Source organism: Quercus suber, unplaced genomic scaffold (assembly GCF_002906115.3).
Source record: "Quercus suber isolate HL8 unplaced genomic scaffold, Cork oak 2.0 scaffold_143, whole genome shotgun sequence".
NCBI lineage: Eukaryota > Viridiplantae > Streptophyta > Magnoliopsida > Fagales > Fagaceae > Quercus > Quercus suber.
In genome coordinates, this window is record NW_027069604.1 from 613,014 (window position 1) to 631,802 (window position 18,789).

The window sequence follows — 18,789 nt, forward strand, 5'->3', positions numbered from 1 at the left end:
ACCCATGAGTTGGACAATTTTTTTTTAATTGCTATTATTATTATAAAATTGAGTATTAGAATAATACCACCACATATAAGAACAAATTTACATCCAAATAATCCATAGCATAACATCAAACGAAGACAAATTATATGAGGAGAAATTAGGGTTTGGATTTTATTTAGGGCTTAAAGTGGAAGTGGGAGTGGCTGCTGAGAGAGAGAGAGAGAGAGAGAGAGAGAGAGAGTGTGTGTGTGTGTGTGTGTGTAACATGAGATAAAAAAGATAGTGAATTGTAGAGAGCTTAGAGTTTGTGTTTTATTTAGGAAGATGGGCAAAAAATAACAAAATTGTATAATATATTATAAATTTAAATATATATTAAATATAGGTGGGTCAAGTCGGGTTAGGTGAATTTGGGAACTTATGATCCGAACCCAACCTAACCCAACACACTGTAAAAATAAATTTCATAACCCAACCCAACTCAGCAGGTTAGGTTGGATTGAGTCGGTTTTAGCGGGTTGGCGCACACCCTACTCTAGTTTGCTCTCTTTGGTACGTTCATCTTTTAGTAGGCCCCTGGTGGCAACTCTACATATAAGTGAGGGTGTTGATATATATGAATACCCTAACTTGCCAAAAAAAAAAAAAATTTATAGTCGCAAAAAAATGTATATACTTAATTATTTTTAAATTAATTTGTTTTGTCTATTCTAAAAAAAAAAAAAAATTGAACACCTTGACTTGAAAATTCAAGAATTTAGATTCAACAAAGATAAGAGTAATGCTAGAGATACAACAAAATGTTACAACAATTTCACGATGTTCCTAAAATTAGCATGCCAACTTGCACACGATTTAGCATAATCTCTATTTTAATTTTTTTGGTATGCTACATGCAAAATCTGATTTTGATTTTTTTAGGCTAATCTTATTTGATATTGGATGGAAGAAAATTTATAATGCTATTAATTTTTTTTTTTCCTTCATGGAAAAATAGTGGTATTTATAATCTTGTAGAATAATAATTTTTGAACCCTATAGTTTAGAAGTATAGCAAGTTAAATGCTACTAGTATAATTTTAAAAGTAATAAATTAATCCTCAACCCATCTACATATAACAGAATTGTGTTCAAGTGATAGCTCAATAGTGATGAGCTCATTACAATAATGTTTCAAGTAAGTGGTTCCAACCCCTACCTCCTCCCTCTCTACATTTATTTACCATGGATTAATATAACTTTGAGAGTTGAGAGTAGCCAGAAATTAAAAGACACGTGAGTGAAATACTGTTTGCAATTTGCGAGTACCAAAGGGGTGAAAGCGAAAGTGACAAAGTGCCGTGCTTGTGCAGTGCAGTCCAGTGTGGAGGAAACAGAGCAAGACGTCTATTCAAAGCTAACCAAAGACCAAACTCACCTAAAAAACTAGTAGAATAATATAACACGTTTAGTGTGCTACCCCGTCAAATATTTCGGCAAGGCATATTAATAACACTACTTGATGCACCTAATTGCCTCCTCCTACCTAAGTAATTTATGCTCGATCAGAAGTTAAAGCATTTTGTCCCCTTTTTTAATAAAAGAAAGTTTAGGTTATTTATTATAACAAAAATAAAAATTGTGGCATAAAATAGAGTGGAAAATGTTATCTTTTAAAAACTAAAATATTTAGTAAAACTATTAAAAGAACTTTATCCACACATATTAAACATAAATATTTCAACAAAAGCCTTACACTTGTTTCATTATTCTGAACCAAAAAAAAAAAAAAATCCTAGAACAAAGATGCCTTTATAAAATAAAAAATTAAATGGATTTATTTTTCTGTTTAGAGATAAATTAGATGGCTATTTTTACTATTTTGCATGGTTGTCAAAATCGCAATTTGGATCGTAGAATCGCACGATTTTACGATCTTTCCTCACCAAAACGTTTAGGATTGCACTAAGATCGTAAAAATGGTAGGATTGTACGTAGGATCGTGTAGGATCATATGAGATCCTACCGATCCTACCAAAAACATAAATTTTTGATTTTTTTTTATGGGATAATTTTTTGGTTTTGATAAAACTTTGAGTGTTTTTATTTTTTTATGTTGTGATGGTATGCCTTTTATTTTTATTTTTTAAATTCTGTTAACCTAAGCAAATGTTTTCTAGTTTCTAGCTCACTTGTAATTAAAATAAAGGAATGCTTCATCATTTCTAAATAAAGAATTTGATGTTGGCTTTGTTGCCTTTTAAGCTATAATGTTGTTAAATTTGTTTGATCAATATACTAATTTGTGTTCTAATATTACTAAAATATTTTTTTTATGTATAATTTTATTAGCTATGCTTGTATTTGTATATTGATTGATTGATTTTTTTAAGCATGCTTTTTAATTGTTTCTGAATGGTATAACTTAAATAGTTGAGTGTGAAATTGTATCTTGATGTCTTTTGCAGCTCTAGTATACAAATATATAATGTCTACATAGATGATGAAATAGATGATGATTAAGAATTTAGGACGGTGGTTATAAGAACCTTAGAATATAAATAATTAAATGTTCACTTCACCTTAATATTCATCTTACTTTTGGATTTCATGTTGTAGTTAGCTAGTTTCCATTTACTAGCTTATTTTGGATTTCAAACTTGGAACTTAGAACTTGGAAAATATTTTCCATATGTTTTGATAAATATTTTGGTATTTAGTTGCTAATTAAACATTTATTGAACTTTTTAGATACATTGGGTTAAAACTTAAATATATTTATTTTTTTAGTATAAACTTAATGATGTATGACATGCAAATTACATCATATGATGAAAATCTTAGTTTTTTTTATGAATAAATTTATAATTTACGTGATTATTCAACATACAAGGTCATTATCAATGCATTTTTTGCTTTAAATCTGAAAATATGTAGGATCTTACAATTCACGATCTGATCCTACGTAAAATCTCGATTTTTTCAACCTTGATATTTTGTATAAAATAATAATGAATTGTATAAAAGAATATACAAAATATTATTCACATGGTGAAATTCTATATTACACCCCCTGCTCTTAATTCTACCCGCGAAGACATTTTTATTTGGGCTTTCTCAAAAGATGGTAATTTCTCCTTAAATTCAGCTTATCTACTTGCGAAAGATTTAAACCCCTTGAACCTTTCTACTCCTAAGATGTGGGTTTGGAAATCAAAAACCACACCCCGCATCAAATTTTTCCACTGGCTGTGCTTCCATGGCAGCATCCCTTGTAAAGAAGTCCTAGGTTCATGGGGTTTTAATCTTGATACTGTTTGTGAACTCGGTGGTTGTAATTCTGAATCTATTATTCATATTCTTCGTGATTGTGATGTGGCGAGGAATGTTTGGAGAAATTTGGGTATAAATGATGATAACCAGGAAGTTTACAATCTTTCCCTTACTGTGTGGTTGAAGAAGAACTGTGAAGTGTCTTTCTCGCTTGCTAGAACTGGGATTCCATGGAACTTCTTATTCCCACAAGCTATCTGGCTTATATGGCTGCACCAAAATAGCTATATTTTCAGGAATAAAAGAATTGATGAATCTCTCCATTTGCAGTGTATTAAGAAAAGTGTTGAGTTCTATGCTATTGTTCCAAATTCTTCAAACAAACCTCCTCGAACACAGATCCAAGTTAAATGGATGAAGCCCAATCCTGGTTGGGTAAAACTGAATACCGATTGGGCAGTTGGTGGTGCTCTCAGCAAGGCTGGTGGGGGTGGAGTGTTACGCTGCAATAGAGGGAATTGGGTAGCTGGTTTTATTAGGAAGCTTGGTGCGGTGTCCAGCACCAAGGCGGAACTCTGGGCACTCAAGGATGGCCTTTTACTAGCTAAACAACTTAATATCCAGCATATTAACATTGAAATAGATGTTGAATATATTGTTCATTTACTTTTTGACCCAAACACTATTAATCTGATGCTAGAACCTCTCCTAAATGATTGCAAGACCCTAATCAACTTGATGCCTAACTGCACTTTGTCCCACATATTCCGGAAAGCTAACAGTTGTGTGGATATTTTGGTAAAAATGGGAGCCGAGCTAGTTTCTGGTTTCCACATTTTGTATGAACTACCGCCTGTGGTGGAAAATGCGCTAGATTTTGACAAAGCTGAGCTATTTTGTAATAGACTGATTACTTAATGTTATTTTCCTTCCGCTGTTTACCCAAAAAAAAAAAAAAAATTCTATATTACACACTTCTCAAGTTATAGTTAATATATATATATATATATATATTATAGTCTGAAATTATTATTTTTCATTCCAATATAGTTGACTTTGCATTGCCTTATGATATATTGTATTTATCTTCTTCTTAATAAAATTACAATATACTTTTATATATATATATATATATAAAGAGATTAAATTCTATAAGGACGTGGTGTAAAACCCATGTTTTACCCCTCCAATCCCAACATGCCACATCATCTTATCACATATTTAAGAATAAACACAATCACACTCAATCAATTCTAATACCCATATATAAATCCAACCAAATTGGGAATCTATTGAGATGTTATTAGGTCTGGTAGGATGTATTGAATTTTAATAAATTTTAAGTAAAATGCTAATGTGGCAATCACTTATTGGATGGTGTAAAACATAAGTTTTACACTCCATCCTTATAGAATTTAATCTTATAAAAAAATTTATGATTAGGGGGAAAGAAGAAAAAGAAGAAGAAGAGAATATAAAGAAATAAGATAGAATCGGTGAGAAATAGTGTGATTAGATACTACTTATTTTGTTAAAATTGAAAAATTATTACTGAAAGTACTATAAATAAAAATAAAAATAAAAGTTAATTGAAATAGTATAATAAAACTCATAAATAAGACCAAAAAATACAATAGACTCATAAATAATAGTAAAAATAAACTAAACAATAAAATATTTTTCATTTTTCATTTCAATAGCACGAAAAGAATAGATTGCGGATGCTCGTGCGCCAAAAAGAATGGGTCCCATCTAATGGGTAGAAGAAGACTTTTACTGATAATATGTGTCTAGTACTAGTAGTAATTTTAAAAATCAAAATATTTGTATGTGTAAGTGTAAGGTGGGGACAGCTAGGCAAAGAGTGGGTAACACTTAATTCATCAACAACAAAATAATTTTCCACAAATAAATAAAAGGAACGGTTGAGAAATTAGCCCGATTTCTTTGCGAGGATTCCGCTGTTTTCTAGCGAAACTTGATGAGTTATTAGCTTTTAAAAAAAAAAAATTTAATACCAATTATAATTAATTAATGCAAAACGATAAAGTGGACAATGGTAACAGGAATAGTAGAATACTAAAAAAGAATCGAGTGAGTACATATGTTTGTTGTAGCCTGTAGGAAGTAGGAAAAGGATTTTCGTATTTATTTTTGTATTTAAAAGTAAAGGGGACAAAATGCGAATGAAAAGGAAGGTGTGTGTGTGAGAGACATATTATCTTGAGATATGAGAATAGGATGCGCTCGTGTGTAAAGCATACTGACAAAAATGCAAACCCCAACCCCACCCCCACATTATCATTATTATTTATTATGACTTTAAGTACGTATCATTTTTTTCATTCAATCACATTTCTCACACAACACAACACTACTACGAAAAGTCTACAGAGCCTCAAGTCCCGCGCCCCGCGCCCTAATGCCATCCTCCTAATATTCAATATTTATTTATTTGTAAGCCACACCCCACGTATGCTATGCCCACTATTATTTAAATATGTTAAGCCTACCCACCACTTTTCCCTACCACCTCAAGACAAATATTGCTCCTCCCAATACAATCCATTTTTATCCCACATTGTAAAAAAAGTGTTTGCTTTTTTCTTGCTCTTGGACTTAGGAGATCGACTTTCCCCTCCCTTTCTCTCCTTGCTTTAATTATTCTTTCCATATCATCATCTACATTCATCTCACAACAAATTTCATTCTTTTCTTCTTTTTCATTTTTTTTTTTACCACTAACGGATTATGATTCTTTGTACAATAAATCAGTGTCCATGTTAGTAATCTCAACTAAAAATAAAAATAATGTTAAACTAATAACAATCACTACCTCAACAAATTGTGAAAACAATCATAAAATAATTTGTTATGTTTGTAGCATTCTACATGATCTAAGATTGAAGGATATGTTTTCTTGTTCATGTTTGATACATATAATAACTGATATTCACCTTTTTGAGTTTAGCTTACCTCCAATACTTTTTTAATTGGAGATCTCCTTTTGTTTTAAATACACAATACTAGAGGTAAGCTAAACTTTTTTTTTAAATCTTATAAAACATGACATGCTATTTTAATTGTTCAACTAATAAGTTTAGAGATATAGTAGAAAATACCATTACCACTGTATTATCACTTAAACCAGGATTGATCAAAGTTTTGCTTTTAACATACGGTTATATTATATACTTATATTCCGTGGAGATGGATATTGTATGGGGTAAAATTGAGGTGTAGACGTGGGTAAAAAACGCTGGACACTCGAAGTTGTTGGTCACTGACTCTCAGTGGGTCACATTTTCATTGCTTTTGGTCCTACACTTTTGGTCATATTGCTTTGTTGTGTCATAACTCATGACTCATAATCATCCGAGGCCCTAGTCAGTGTTTGAATTTTGAACTGATAAACAAAGTAAGTTTTTCCAAAGTTTGCTTCAAATTCGATTTCTTTCTTTTTGTTTTTCATTATAAACTAGATTTTTACTTATGTCTATTAAAAGGCTTCAAATTTGATTGGGTAAGCAATTAATGGAAGGGTTTAATTCAATAAAAAATGGACGAGTTAATATATATATATATATATAGTCTGACTGAAAATTGAAGATTTGAAAGAAAAGCCCAACTACTCAAGTCTCAAACTATAAAGAAAACTCACCTAAAAAAAAAAGTTAAAATCCGTATGAATGGCCATCAAGGAACACTATTACGTACACGCTGAGTAACTCATCCAACAAGGAACACTATCCCTCCCAAAAAGGCAGAGTTTGGGGAGAGAGAGAGAAAGAGAGGGAATCAAATCCAAAGTTTGACTGGACCCGAAAAATGAGAACGAAATTTTGGGAGCGCCACTCCCACAATTTTACTTTTTTCCTCTCTCTCACTCTCACTCTCTCTCTTGCCCCCAAGTCACCAACTTGTCTTGTACTCCATTCTATTCTTGTTCTGGTATGTCACTTTACTTCCTCTGCAACATCCACTTCCTTCTTCTCCTCCTCCTTCTTCTATAACCATTTTTCTACTTTTTGGCCCTGTGGTGGTCCTGTCCTGTGTAATATTATTTGTGCAGCGTGAAGCAATAAATCCTATTATATATATATATATATATAGTTGCGGGTCTGATATCTGGGTACTGGGTCGGTTGGGTTCTGCCTTCCCCTGAAGTAGAACCACCAGCCAGTAAATTTTTAGTACTACAACTGTAAGGAGAAAAAAAAAAAAAAGAGCTTTTCTTTTCATGTGTTATAATATCTATCTATTTTCTGGAGTCCTACTATAGGATCCAGATATGACAGGCTTAAGTTTGTGTCACGGCCGACATTTCTGAACATCGTACTTCTTTCAAGTCTGTCACTCCAACAAGTCCAAGGTATCTTCCTTCCCTCCCTTCTTTCCTTAAACCGACACTGATTTTGGACCTTTTTGCAAAACAAAACAGCTACTAGTGTCGTCTGCCTACTTTATTTTTCTTTCAAAATCATTTCCTTATCTTTTTGTTCTTATTGCAATTATTATTATTGTCAGTAATTACATACAAGCACTTCTGTGTTTTGCTTTGTAATTCATCATTACCAGCTTTTGCTAGTGATTTTTTCACTCTCCTCTCTTGCTAACTATTATCCCTCTTCTAAATATTTCAGCTTTCCTGTGGAGTCTTATAAGAAATTAAAGAAGCATCAAGAGGCAGCTAGCAAAGAGTAAGTTTAATTAGTTAGCCCGGATCTGAAATGAAGTAAAGAAAGATTGGTCCTTGAAGAGACTAGAGCATAGAGAGGTGTCAAAGGATCCAGCTTTCTCATTTAATTGTAAATGTAGAAAGAGAGAGTAGTAGAGACTAAACACCTCCTTTTGCAAAAAGATTCTTCTCCCAAAGAAAATATATGCTAAATAATAGACACAACCTCTTTTTTTGTTTTAATTGTCAGCTGATCAGTTTGGTGATGAAAAGTTGAGCAAAATGAAGAGAGAATGGAATTGGAGGGTGTCAATATCATCAGGACAAGGCATCATGGGGTGGTTGTTGTTGCTTCTCTTTCACCTTGTAATAATGACTTCAGGTTCAGGCGCCAGAGAATTAGCTCAAAAACAACAAAGCAATGATGTGGTGGGGTTGTTGATGGCCTTCAAGCAATCAGTTGATTCTGATCCCAAGGGATTCTTAGCAGATTGGCTTGATGATTCTTCAAGTCCATGCTCATGGAAAGCTATCTCTTGCTCTCTTGATGGCCAAGTAGTAGCCTTGAATCTAAGTTATGCAGGTCTTATTGGTGGCCTAAACCTTCAATTTCTCACAGCCGTGTCCACTCTACAACGCCTATATTTGCAAGGCAACTCATTCTCAGCTGCCAATCTCACCACAAGCTCCTGTTCCAGCCTTCAAACTCTAGACTTGTCTTCCAACAACTTCTCAGACCCTCTTCCAGGACCCTCTTTCCTTCTCTCTTGTAATCATCTTTCTTACCTCAATCTCTCTCGCAACTCAATCCCTGGTGGCACTCTCCGTGTCCCTTCTTCTCTTCTGCACCTCGATCTTTCTCGCAATCGCATTTCTGATTCTTCCCTCCTTTCCTACTCTCTCTCCTCCTGCCAAAACTTGGTTTCACTCAACTTCTCCGACAACAAGCTCACTGGATCACTCAGCTCCACCCTCAAGACTTGCAAAAATCTCTCTTCTATTGACCTTTCCCACAATCTCTTATCTGGGTCTATCCCCTCTAGTTTTCTAGCTGACTCCCCTGCATCTCTTTACCATGTAGATCTCTCCTACAACAACTTCTCTGGCAACTTGTCCAGCCTTGATTTTGGGATGTGTCCCAATTTAGCTTCACTCTTTCTAGCTTACAACATCCTCTCTGGCAGTGACTTCCCAATGAGCCTAGGACACTGTCAGCTTCTGGAGACACTTGACCTTTCTCACAATATGTTGCAGTCTAAAATTCCGGGTGTCTTGCTGGGAAGTTTGAAGAATTTAAAGTTACTAGCTTTGGCCAATAATCAGTTTTCTGGCGAGATACCATCTGAATTGGGACAGTTATGTGGGGGGATCCAGGAGCTTGATCTTTCTGTAAACAAACTCTCTGGTGGGTTGCCTTCGACTTTTGCAAAGTGCTCCTCTTTGAGTTTTCTCAATCTTGGCAACAATCAACTTTCTGGAGATTTCCTCACTACAGTTGTGAGTACTCTCCAAAACCTGAGATATCTCTTTGTACCATTCAACAACATAACTGGTCCTGTGCCTCTTTCTCTGACCAATTGTACTCAACTAAGAGTGCTGGATCTCAGTTCTAATTCCTTTACAGGGAAGGTTCCAGCTGAGTTCTGCTCCTCCAAAGCCTCATCAGCTCTGGAAAGGCTACTTCTAGCTGACAATTATCTGTCTGGGACGGTGCCTTCGGAGCTTGCCAACTGCAAGAGCCTGAGGACAATTGATCTTAGTTTCAACAACCTGATTGGCACAATTCCCTTGGAAATTTGGAAGTTACCAAATCTTTCTGACATGGTTATGTGGGCAAACAACCTTACCGGGGAAATACCAGAAGGCATTTGTGTAGATGGAGGAAACTTAGAGTCACTGATCCTCAACAACAATTTTATTACTGGAACTATTCCACAGTCAATTGGCAAGTGCACTAACATGATATGGGTGTCACTTGCTAGCAACAAGCTCACTGGAAATATCCCTGCTGGTATTGGGAATCTCCTGAACCTTGCTATCCTCCAATTGGGTAACAATTCACTAACCGGACAGATCCCACCAGAGCTTGGCAAGTGCGAGAGCCTCATTTGGCTTGATTTAAACAGCAATGACTTATATGGTGCTATTCCATCTGAGCTTGCCAATCAAGCTGGCCTTGTCATTGCTGGAAAGGTCTCTGGGAAGCAGTTTGTATTTGTGAGAAATGAGGGTGGAACAGCTTGCAGGGGTGCTGGAGGACTAATTGAATTTGAGGGAATCAGAGAAGGGAGGCTGGAAAGTTTTCCTATGGTTCACTCTTGCCCATCAACCAGAATCTACTCTGGCAAGACAGTTTATACATTCCCCAGCAATGGCAGTATGATCTATCTTGATCTAGCTTACAATTCCTTGTCTGGAACCATTCCCCAAGAGTTAGGTTCAATGAACTTCTTGCAAGTCCTGAATTTGGGACATAACAGTCTAAGTGGAAACATTCCTGACAGCTTTGGAGGTCTTAAGTTGATTGGAGTTCTGGATGTCTCACACAATTATCTTCAAGGATACATTCCAGGGTCCTTAGGGACACTCTCTTTTCTTAGTGACCTTGATGTGTCTAATAACAACCTCACTGGCCTCATCCCTTCTGGAGGGCAGCTGACCACTTTCCCAGCGTCCAGATATGAGAACAATTCCGGCCTTTGTGGGGTACCCTTGCCCCCTTGTGTCTCTCAAAGCCACCCTGCAGGTTACTCCACTCAGGGGAAGAAGCAGTCAATGGAAGCTGGGATGATCATTGGCATCACATTCTTCCTCTCTTGTATCCTCGGACTTACTTTTGCTCTTTATCGGGTGAAGAAATACCAGCTCAAGGAAGAACAAAGAGAGAAATACATTGAAAGTCTTCCAACTTCAGGTAGTAGCAGCTGGAAACTTTCCAGTGTTCCTGAACCCCTTAGTATCAATGTTGCTACATTTGAAAAACCTCTGCGGAAATTGACCTTCGCTCATCTACTCGAAGCTACAAATGGTTTCAGTGCTGACAGCTTAATTGGTTCTGGAGGTTTTGGTGAGGTCTACAAAGCTCAATTGGGAGATGGCTGTGTTGTTGCAATTAAGAAGCTTATTCATGTCACTGGTCAGGGAGACAGGGAGTTTATGGCAGAGATGGAAACTATTGGGAAGATCAAGCACCGAAACCTTGTTCCGTTGATGGGTTACTGTAAGATTGGAGAGGAGAGGCTTCTTGTGTATGAGTACATGAAATGGGGGAGTCTGGAGGCTGTTCTTCATGACAGGAATAAAGGCGGGGGCTCAAAGCTTGATTGGACAGCTAGAAAGAAGATTGCTGTAGGGGCTGCAAGAGGTCTAGCATTCCTTCACCATAGCTGCATACCTCACATTATACACCGGGACATGAAGTCTAGTAATGTTCTTCTAGATGAGAATTTTGAAGCCAGAGTTTCTGATTTTGGCATGGCAAGGCTGGTGAATGCCCTTGACACTCATCTCAGTGTGAGCACCCTTGCAGGAACTCCAGGTTATGTGCCCCCCGAGTACTACCAAAGTTTCAGGTGCACAGCAAAAGGAGATGTCTACAGTTATGGTGTCATACTGCTAGAGCTTATATCGGGCAAGAAGCCAATAGACCCTTCCGAGTTTGGTGATGACAACAACCTTGTTGGATGGGCAAAGCAGCTTCAGAGGGAGAAGAGAAGCAATGAGATACTTGACCTGGAGTTGATGACAGAGAAATCTGGTGAGGCTGAATTATTCCAGTATCTGAGGATTGCCTTTGAATGCCTAGATGATAGGCCATTCCGGCGGCCAACCATGATTCAGGTGATGACAATGTTTAAAGAGCTTCAGGTTGATACAGAAAACGATAGTATCGATGACTTCTCATTGAAAGACACTGCTATTGATGAATCACGAGAAAAAGAACCTTAGTTCATAGCACTCATCCCTAATTGGACTTAAAAGACATCTCTTGCAAGCCTGAATCTGGCCGGGCCTCGGCTACACAGGTGTGGTAACAATGATGCAAACCTCTGAAATTGGAGTTGAATTTAATTCTTGTCCACTGTATATAATAGAACACTGAATGAGATAGAGTGGAAGAAAACTTGGGGAGAACAAAGTAATGGAGTCTTTCATGGTAGCTTATTTTTTGTTCCCGTTCGTCATCACTTCTGTTGCTAAAGACTTCAAAACTTTGTTCCTTCGCCTTTGCTTTCTGCTCCCTGTCACAGTTTTGGTATCTGATGTGCCGCAGTTTGTCTTAATTTCCAATTATTGTTGTTTATAGAAACCTGGAATTTTAGAAGAAAGTTTTGTAAAGTTGTAGCATTAGCATTATTGGGAAATTGAAATCGTATTTGAGCCATTTGTATTTTGTTTATCTTACGATTGTGTAATTCTGGTAATTATTGAATTTGACAAAGAGGTTTTCGCAATTGTCTCTGGATTTGATTCACAAATTTGTATCTTTTTCAATTGGCAATTGTAACCTCCTCTCTAACTATTTGCTGTTTAATCTTTTCTTTTCTGAAACCAACATGAAACTTTCAAGCACTCCAAAGCATTGAATTAAATTTCTGATCTTGCTTGTGAGGCCTTTGGGATGGATTTCGTACATCAAGCTATGGGTTAGTTGGGACATGAATTAACTGAAACTACTGCTTTTGTGTGACTGTGTCCTTGTGTGTGTAACAGAAACTGTGAATGTTTATGAATTTCAATGTTAGCGTCGGAATTCCAAAGGAAAAGGAGTTACATGGCAGAAGAAAAGTGGTGGGTTTTAAGAGAGTTCAGGCCTTGCAATGTCACCTCCCTCACTCTGCACTTCATGGTTTCTTTTATCTTTAGGACCTGCACAATTGGCCACCTTTATCTGAAATACCTAAGTGAGTCAAATTTGGCATATTTTTCCTTGGTAATGAGTTGCGGCATCTGTTTGTTGATTATGTAGTTCATTTTATTGTGCTCTTACTGCTGGAAACAAGGCAACACTAGTAAGCTATAGCCTTATAATGGCAGATAACATAGTTTCTTGATTGTTGTTTCCATTTATATTATATCTTTGCGAATGAATAAATGTGCAAATTTGTATCACATGTAATTGACAATAAATAACTATGTTAATTTAGCATGGCTATTGTATTTATCTAATTACTGAATTTTCACAAAACTAATGAAATATGAAAATGTTATTTGTCATGAGAGAGAAGGGGGGTGTTTGGCATATAACAACGGTTTTCAAGAATGACATTCGGTTGATTGCTTACTAGATTTTAAATTCATTTTCTCTGCATAAAATTGCTTTAATACGTTTGTGATTGCAAATGAGTGTTCTTACATTCGCATGTTGGTTTGGTTATCCTATCTGTTTTCTCATACATGTTTCTAGTCTAAGGAAGCTTCCAATTCAAGGTTATCAATCATTGCTGTTTTAATGAACTTCATCCAATTTAAGCGTATGCAATTATGCATTCCTTGCACCAATTTCTATGTTTCAAAGAGAAAAGAAGGGTCTGGTAGGATTGTATCAAGCATTAGTACATGTTCTCATTTAGTTATAAAATTTTGTTGACTGCCACATAAGATGGAACGATTAAATTAAGCTACTCTTTAATATTAGGCATTGTTTTGTTAAGTCCCATTAACGTAGTGCTAGTTCCTGTACTTGTTCTTTATTCCAGATTTGTCATTTAAAAAGACATTAGAATTCTAGAAATAATATAAAGTTGATTTCTACAGTATTTAGTTGTAACCAGTTTGTGGTCATGTTAGTTTCTTGGCAAATTTAAATTGGATTTTAGTGAATTCTGCTACTTGTGCATTCAGGACCAGAAATTGTGTTAAGATATTCATGAATGGTCAGTCATATCTTGTTCTTTGCATGAATGCAGTAATTATCTTTTATATAATGCATTTTACTTTAAAATTTTGAAATGGATGATACAATAGCCAAAATGTGCTAATTAATGTTAGTTTCATTTAGAAAGATTTTTTTTTTTTTTGGGGGGTCCATTTCGGCTTAAAATTGTCATTGGAAGTCTGTATTTTCCCATTTTGTTATTTTGTTTCTTGGCAACCACAAAGCTAGAGCATAAGTGTAGCAGGAGTTGGAATTGAGGACAGAGAGACAAAGTTTGTAGCCGTTTTTGTTAAACTGGTAATTTAAGAAGATGAAGAGAGGGAGTACAGTAGGAAAAAAGATCAACTATGCAACCTCCACCAAAACAAATTAATTAAAAGCTAATGTGGCTGTCATACCGCTTGTAGATGGCATGACACTTAGACCATTATTGGTAATATGAGGTCATATTAGTAGTCTTTTTAAAATTTCTAGTATCATTAGTTCTCGGTTAACAATTATTATTACTAATATGCTACTCTTTTTTTAGGATTATGATTTCTCAAAGGAATGACTTATTATTAAGGGTTTTGTAAAGCCCATCAACAGGCTTCTTCGTGGAAAAGGAAGATTAAACATGTAGAGATTGAATGTAGATTAGCATGAGATTTTAAAATTGCTCTCAATGTGTGCATACATATTTCTTTGTGTGTGTGTGTCTGGACACCTTTCTTCTTCTGCTACTGGCTTAATTTGATTTTGTGTAAAGAAACAACCTAAATTATTTCCTTCAATGATTGTTGTTTCTCATTTGACACTAATGCATATCACATGAGTACATGATTCTCTTGTTCCATAGCTTTTTTTGGGATTTGTTCAACCCAACTCACAGGTCGGCTTTGTATGGAACTTGTTCGTATTTGATAACCTGGCAAATTGAGTGTTCTTTTAATTCTCTGATGGTGCTTGAGGTTTGGAAGTGCAACAACCAGTCCCTTTATACGATCTTTTCAGCTTTGGTTTTCAATGATGACTTGAAGTTTTGGTTTATCAATTAAGCTGATAACATTATCCTAACAATGTCCCATTTAAAAGTTCAAATTCCAGTGTTTTGTCCCATTTATTGAGATGGAGTTTGGATTCACACGTGAGGGCGAGTGCTGGTAAAACATAAGCATCTATTAAAATGTGAAATCTATGCTGCAAATTATCAAGCTAATAGCAAAATTATGAGTTTGGTGGAATCGCAATGGGAATTTGATTGAATCGACACAAATGGATTTGATTCTTCAGTGAAATTCTTAAGCTATCTGACCTATTCATGCGTGTAAGTAATTTTTGCCCCAGCTTAAGTTCATCTAGATGTTCAGCTTAAACCTTTCTTATGCTGTAAATGTTGGGATAACAGAAACAGAGAGAATACTTTGAGAGACTCCAGTTGAGTAGTAAATATAACTTTCTCATAAACTTGAAAAACTTAAGCCTATAAATTTGGGTTCAAATATATTATATCAATCACTTATTCTTTTTATTATTATTCAATGTAGGGTTTGACTCATGCATGTATACCCAACATATAATTAATTGTTGCAATTATTTTAATTTCCTCATAGGAATTTCTTCTCAAGAGCTTTGGTTGTCCTAAAACAAAATTATGCTATTTGTTTATATTTTGTACTTTAGATTTTAGATTCTTGTGCTTATCTCATAGATAAAGCAACATCAGTGGTGCTATTGGAATATATCTTGCTGCATGTTAAGAATATCATCATCTAAATATGCTTTTCTGAAGTCAAATTTTGCTTGTTTTCTCATTATGTCCTAGAATTTTAGGCTCTAGGCATGTAGTCAAATCTTCAATATAGAATATGTCATCATTTGCACGTTCATGCATTATGTTAGACTCATTTTGGATTTGAAGTTTTGTCCGTTTAGTTATTACCTGTACAACTTTGGGATATTTTTGGATTCCTTTTTACTTTTTAGGAGCAGATCCCGCAGTATCTAGGTTATACAATCTATGTCCTGTGGAATATTTGATGATTTTCAACAATCTAATTTTATCTGTTCTGTTGATGTTGAAACCAAATTGAAGCAAAAGGTTCAAATTAGATTTTCATATCTACTGGAGAAAAATCATTCTTGTTGTTAGCTCTTGATAATCCATTTTGGTTTTTGCTTATTCCTATGGACCAAATGTCTATAATTAATCCATACCAAAACCAATTACAGGTTCAATATTTTATATTTAAATCAGACTCAGACACAGACAGAAAGAAAATGAACATATTTTCTACAGTAAAATTTCAACCCTAAATCCTAATACCCTTTTGGCCAAATTACACTTTTTGTTCTCTATTGGAGGTCATTTCAATTTCATCCCTATATGTTTATTTGAATCAATTTCATCCATTAATTTATAATGATAAAATTGATTTGATTTTGAATATTAATAGATGAAATTAACTTAATTTTGTAAGTTATTAGATGAAATTAACACAACTAATAGTTTGGGATCTTCAATTTGAATATTAAAAGATAAACAAAATTGACATACTAAAGTATATAGGAGACGAAATTGAAACTGTGACAAATGTATCGCAACCAAAATCGTAATTTGGCCTAGCTTTTGTTTTTTTTTTTTGGGGGGGGGGGGGGGGGGGGGGGGGGTGTGGGTAGCATTAGGAAGTCGAGCGGGGAGCTTGTAGTCCTTTTGTACGAACTTCAATTCTTTCATAGTGAATTCAGGTTAGCCTTGAGGATTGGTGGGTCAAATCCTCCCCAGGTTTTTACCGTGTGGTTTCCTGGGTGATCATATCTTGTGTTATTTATTTTCCGCTGCATTATATCTTGATATGATTGTTTGGATTGTTTTAACCTAGAATTGTTTAATTTGACTAAGTAACAACTTGGCTAATTAATCTAGGCTACGCAATCTGTGTGTTTTAAGGGGTCTAAATTCCTTCAACAACAATGAACTAAAACATAACAAGAAACAACTTTAAAGACCATAAAATATTGACACAGAAGAAGGAAGAATGATGACACAAACAATCTAACCAAAAGTACAACAGCATCAGATCACTCAAAAAAAAAAAAGGACAATATATCTAGTTTTCTTTTGCCCTCTTTCCCTGCAATCCAAGTAGTAAAATGCTCTTTTTAAACACAGTATAGAAAATTCAAGTAAGAAATTTGGCGGTTCCAGATGCTACTATTCTGCAACTATTCTTTTTTGTTCCTAGTGTAGGGTCTTTTTCATATTGTTTTTGTAGTTTTGTGCTTCTTGTCCAGTTTGTTCCAACCCCATTGCAAAAAGAACTATATACTTAGTCATTTTATCTTCTTTTTGTTTTTGTCCTGCACAAGTTCTCTTTCAGACTAAAAGAACAGCCATCCCATGTCTATGATTACTTTAACTACAGCTTGCAATCCTAGATACCACAACACAGTTAAGAAAAAAAAAAAAGCAATAAATATTAAGTACATAGCAGCCAAAAAGAAAAATACTCATGTGAGTAAGAGGGAGATATTAGCGTTACAGAAGAAGAACATGGCAATCTTGTTGATTCCAAGAATGAAAGCTCAGTCCCTAATGGCAGAGCATATATAATTCTGATGATTACATGCTTCTTCCTTATTAGTTAGAGATGCTTTTTAATACTTGGGTTTGTTAACTTGCACAACAGTGATAGTCTTTCTTCAAATTGTTAAAAAAGTATTCTTAAGAGAACATTCTTGTTCTTCCCGAAATATGGGTTGAATTATTCTCAGTGCTAAAAAGAGAATTTAAGCAAACCCTTTTGCATACTTCAATCCATTGAAGCAAACCAGCAATGGGTAAGCACAATAATATGATATAAAAAAAATAAAAAAATAAAAAAACCAAAAAAACGGAGGCTTTATTTATTTTCTCACCAACCAAACAACAGGGAAAAACAAAGGCAAACAGAGTTCAAGCTAAAACCTAGAACATTTTTCTCAAAATCCAAATGTGAAACACACAAATCAGATAAATAAACAAGGTGAGAGAGTACAGAAATGTTGAGGTAGCACCGTCTTGGGTCGGAGGGGACCGGCTATGACAAAATCGGGAAATGGGTACCGTTTCTTATGCTCGTCGGCGCCGTTGGGTCATGACGGAGGAGATGGTGCTGCCGTACACGTCAGAGAGATGGGTGTTCTTCAGTGGTGACGGTCCTGACAAGGCGAGGGAGGTTGAGAAATTTTTCTAGGTTCGGTTTTTCTGCTTTGGGAGAGTGATAGGGCTGAAGGGGGAAGGGGAAATGGGAAATGGGAAATGAGAAAAGAGAAGTGATGGGGATGAGTACAAGGCGCGGGTAACAAAACAGAAGCATCTGACCAAGTGACAGAGCTGGGCCCCCTAAATAGTGTGAAAAATTGTTGAGTTATTGCATTTCAATGATAGGCCAAACGGGTATTAATTTTAGAGTGATGGGTGATGAGTGATGAAAAATGAGCAATAAGTGATGGAAATTGAGTGACGAAAATTGAGTGATGAAAATGATGGAGCCAAACAGCCTCTAATTGTCTTCATATTTCATTCTTCCAAGTACTATAATTTGGATGAGAAGTCAAATAACTATTATTGTGCTGGGTAACTTGGTAGGTTAGGTCAAATTTTGAGTGGTGAAGTGTCTTTGTGCTATCACCTTCTTCCAATACTTTGACTTTTTCTAGGTGCAATGTTATTTTAAGCGTTATGTCCAATTTATCTCTCTCTACGCTTTTGGTTTTCTTCATATCATTATGACGTGCATCCATAACACATTTAAGCACAGTTTATGAGGAAGATGTGGTGTTCCCAATTGTGTGGTTCTGCTACTACAATTCTCCTTTTTTTTTTTTTTTAATTGTCCATTGGTTAGAAATACTTGTTGGACCGTGTGCCTTACCAATCCATCCAACGACCAATTGGTGAAGGATGAGGGTGCACAAGACCAAGCCCATTGGCATTAGAGCAAATTGTGAAAATCCCTTACAATCCCTCCTT

At 35.4% G+C, this 18,789-nt stretch overlaps 1 protein-coding gene across 3 annotated transcripts; it reads left to right on the forward strand.

Annotated features, from left to right (window-relative positions):
• The first annotated feature begins 6,941 nt into the window (after positions 1-6,941).
• Positions 6,942-12,372, forward strand: LOC111999928 (receptor-like protein kinase BRI1-like 3). Of its 3 annotated transcripts, none has more exons than XM_024032036.2 (3): positions 6,942-7,612; positions 7,884-7,940; positions 8,169-12,372. In XM_024032036.2, exon 3 carries the CDS (start codon positions 8,201-8,203, stop codon positions 11,864-11,866), a length of 3,666 nt encoding a protein of 1,221 aa, XP_023887804.1. In that variant the 5' UTR covers positions 6,942-7,612; positions 7,884-7,940; positions 8,169-8,200; the 3' UTR covers positions 11,867-12,372. The 3 variants fall into 3 exon arrangements, with proteins under 3 accessions (XP_023887804.1, XP_065632932.1, XP_023887803.1); XM_065776860.1 differs by having other exon boundaries at positions 6,942-7,191; positions 7,523-7,612; positions 7,884-12,372; XM_024032035.2 differs by having other exon boundaries at positions 7,884-12,372.
• The last annotated feature ends 6,417 nt before the right edge of the window (positions 12,373-18,789 follow it).

Coding starts and splice junctions, on each gene's coding strand:
- LOC111999928 (XM_024032035.2), top strand. CDS start 8,201: ATGAAGAGAGAATGGAATTGGAGGGTGTCAATATCATCAGGACAAGGC.